At 38.3% G+C, this 3,044-nt stretch overlaps 1 protein-coding gene across 1 annotated transcript in view; it reads left to right on the plus strand.

Moving 5' to 3' along the window:
- The first annotated feature begins 525 nt into the window (after positions 1-525).
- PLPPR5 (phospholipid phosphatase related 5) overlaps positions 526-3,044 on the plus strand; it is a 108,942-nt gene continuing 106,423 nt past the window's right edge. The window contains exons 1-2 of the mRNA XM_019530597.1: positions 526-652; positions 1,431-1,612. Of these exons, the coding sequence (XP_019386142.1) occupies positions 526-652; positions 1,431-1,612 (309 nt within the window). The remainder of the gene's footprint in view (positions 653-1,430; positions 1,613-3,044) is intronic.

Here is a 3,044-nt window from a genome sequence, read left to right on the forward strand (position 1 = left end):
TCTTGTTTTATAATACTGAGATCCTAAAAGAGGTTTTGATTTGGCGTTTGACAGGCTTCAGATTCTTACAGCATTACTTTCCAGATAATGAAAAACATAAGAAAGGAAGGACTGTAGGTGTTTCTGGTCTCTCTCTTTCATCTTTCAGAGTAATCAGATTGTCTTTTAATGCTGCTTCACTGTGTTTGTTCTACAGTATTTGAAAAACTCATTTTATTGGAAACCAATGAAGGACAGCACCATTTAGCTCCCCACATGAGTAAAAATGCATACCTATCAGAACTGCAGCGGAGCAGAATGAGATGAAGGTTTTGTCCTGGGACTCCTTTTGTAGAGTGTGTATGGGAGACAGTGAAGGGAGAAAGTGTGATGATTTGAGCTGTAATGCCACCAGTGCATGGGTAACATTCAGCTATACCTTTAATTTTTTTCTCTGTGGGATGATGCATCTACTTAACTTTCTCAGTTCATTGCTGATATTGGGTTTTGAATAAATGTTGCTGGCTCAGGCTCAACAGGACAAATATGAATTACATGGAAATGTACAAATATCGAGAGACACTGGCAAGAGAATGCCCTATCACAGGTATTGAAGAGGAGCAGCATACGTGTCATTGTGTTTTACAACTGATGGGTATACCTGGGAGCGCAGGTTAGAACAGTCAAGGCTATTTTTTTTCCACCTGCATTGAACAAGGGGTTGCAACTTTTCCTCCCAAACGTCTTTCTCAACAAATAGTACAAACCCTGTGTTATATATCAAGCCTGGTAATGTACTTTGTGGACTTTGTTGGCTTTCCAGTTTAGCTCTGGATGTATTTCAGGGTGTTGACTTTGATTTATGAAGCTTTGTATTGTGCCCTGGTTATTCTAAAAGATCACTTTTCTCTCTCTCTGTCTTCTAGTCCATCAAAAAGAGCTGGATCACTTCTGTTAACTATCCATACATATACATTATAGGTATAGAAGGGAGAAAGTTCTTTGGTTCTTTCTTTTTCTTTTTATAACATTTTCATAGTAAAAAGAGACATTTTGGGAAATGTCACATATTTTACCCAATGCAAAACAAAAAAAACCCAACAAAAATCAACTTCACCCTTACAAAAGAATATTTTGAGTTCACAAACTTCTCATTCTTACCTAATGGGAAAATATATCTGTAAAGTTTAGTTCTTTGATATTGTAAACTTTGGTCTGATATCACTTTTGCAATTGTTATTGGAAATATTTGTGTTACAGAACTGACTTCACTGCTGTTTTTTTAATTACTGAAAGTGTTCCGTATTCAGTAGATGTGATAGATACACTGTTCTCAATGGCATGGTGTTAGCTACCGCTTCGAGATCAGTGCTGACATCAACATTAGAGAAAGTGTCATTTAATGGCTATACCACAACATTTTAAAATAAAATGGAAACTTTTTACAAAAGAAGTGGAGGCAACAGCTCAGAATATTGGCAGGTCTAAAGAGTCATTCTTGATAGAAGGAACTCTTCTACAGATCAATGTGAATGCCTTCTTCAATATTCACAGCATTGGCGATTCCTCCAAAAAGGATGGCTTTGAAACACAATACGCTATATATACAATTATTCTTATTTTTGTGTATCGTGTAAGGTTAAGAAAAGCCAAGATGTATTTTTTATTCAAAATAAGGATTTAGTCAGGTAGGGCTACTTGTGTCTTAGGAGGATAAAGACTTCATTCTGAGTGAAGGGTTGATTACAGTTGGTAAGATAACTATATGTGGAGGGTGAGTATGCATGCATGTGTGTGTGTGTGTGTGTGTGTGTGTGTGTGTAAGTAAAAAAGAGAGAGAGAGGGAGAGAGAATGGCTGGTTTCCAAAAACAATTTTCCTAAAAGGAATGGGGATGCAATGAAAAAAAAAATCTCCACTTACATCTTTTTTTCCCCATGAAGAGACTGCCAGCTTAAATAAAACTCAAATTTGTATTAACACTAATGAGCTCCTGTTAGGCATCATGGTTGTATAAGCACATCCCTTTTCCAGCATCTGTGCTAGCACTTGTCTCTGAGGAGCAGCTGAGAAAGATTGAAGTGGAGCAAAGCACCATGTCTATCAGGATATCAGCTGTAGAAATCAGAACAAAATCAGGTTTGGCCATGTGACCTTGTGATCCATGTAATCACAGTCATAGTAATTAGAGATAGCCAAGATCTGTTCACTCATTGAATCCATCCATCCCTGTGCAAAACTCTTCCTTCCAATGTTCTGGCATTTTTTGTCCAGGCTTCTTCCAGATGTTCCAAGAAATGGAGTGCCATGGTTCCAGGGCTTGCTGCACCCTTGGCCTTTCTCTGGTCTCTCGTGCCCTTTAAGTGTTAGGCTCCATGTCTTCACTTTTTTCAAGGTGGAATTCCATAACTCTCTCACTCTTTGACTAGCTCCTGTGTTACAGCATCCTACCCACCTACCATTACTTAGCTAACCCAATGCAATCCTGCACTTGAAAGTCTTATCTTTGGGAGCTCCTGGTAACTGGATAATAGAGGCCACCAGAGTGCTTTCTCAGGCTACTTTCAACAGGGGGAAAAAAAGGCATAGCATAAGAAAAAGGTTTTTAAAAGCAATAAATAGTTTTATACAGGCATACCTCGGAGATATTGCGGGTTCGGTTCCAGACCACCGCAATAAAGCGAATATTGCAATAAAGTGAGTCACACGAATTTTTTGGTTTCCCAGTGCAGTAAAAGTTATGTTTACACTATACTGTACTCTATTAAGTGTGCAATAGCATTATGTCTAAAAAAATAATGTACATACCTTAATTAAAAAATACTTTATTGCTAAAAAATGCTAACCATCATCTGAGCATTCAGCGAGTCGTCATCTTTTTGCTGGTGGAGGGTCTTGCCTCGATGTGGATGGCTGCTGACTGATCAGGGTAGTGGTTGCTGAAGGTTGGGGTGGCTGTGGCAATTTCTTAAAATAAGACAACAATGAAGTTTGCTGCATCGATTGACTCTTCCTTTCATGAAAGATTTCTCTGTAGCATGCGATGCTGTTTGATAGCATTTTACC

Source organism: Crocodylus porosus, unplaced genomic scaffold, assembly GCF_001723895.1.
Source record: "Crocodylus porosus isolate Cpor-Errol unplaced genomic scaffold, CroPor_comp1, whole genome shotgun sequence".
NCBI lineage: Eukaryota > Metazoa > Chordata > Crocodylia > Crocodylidae > Crocodylus > Crocodylus porosus.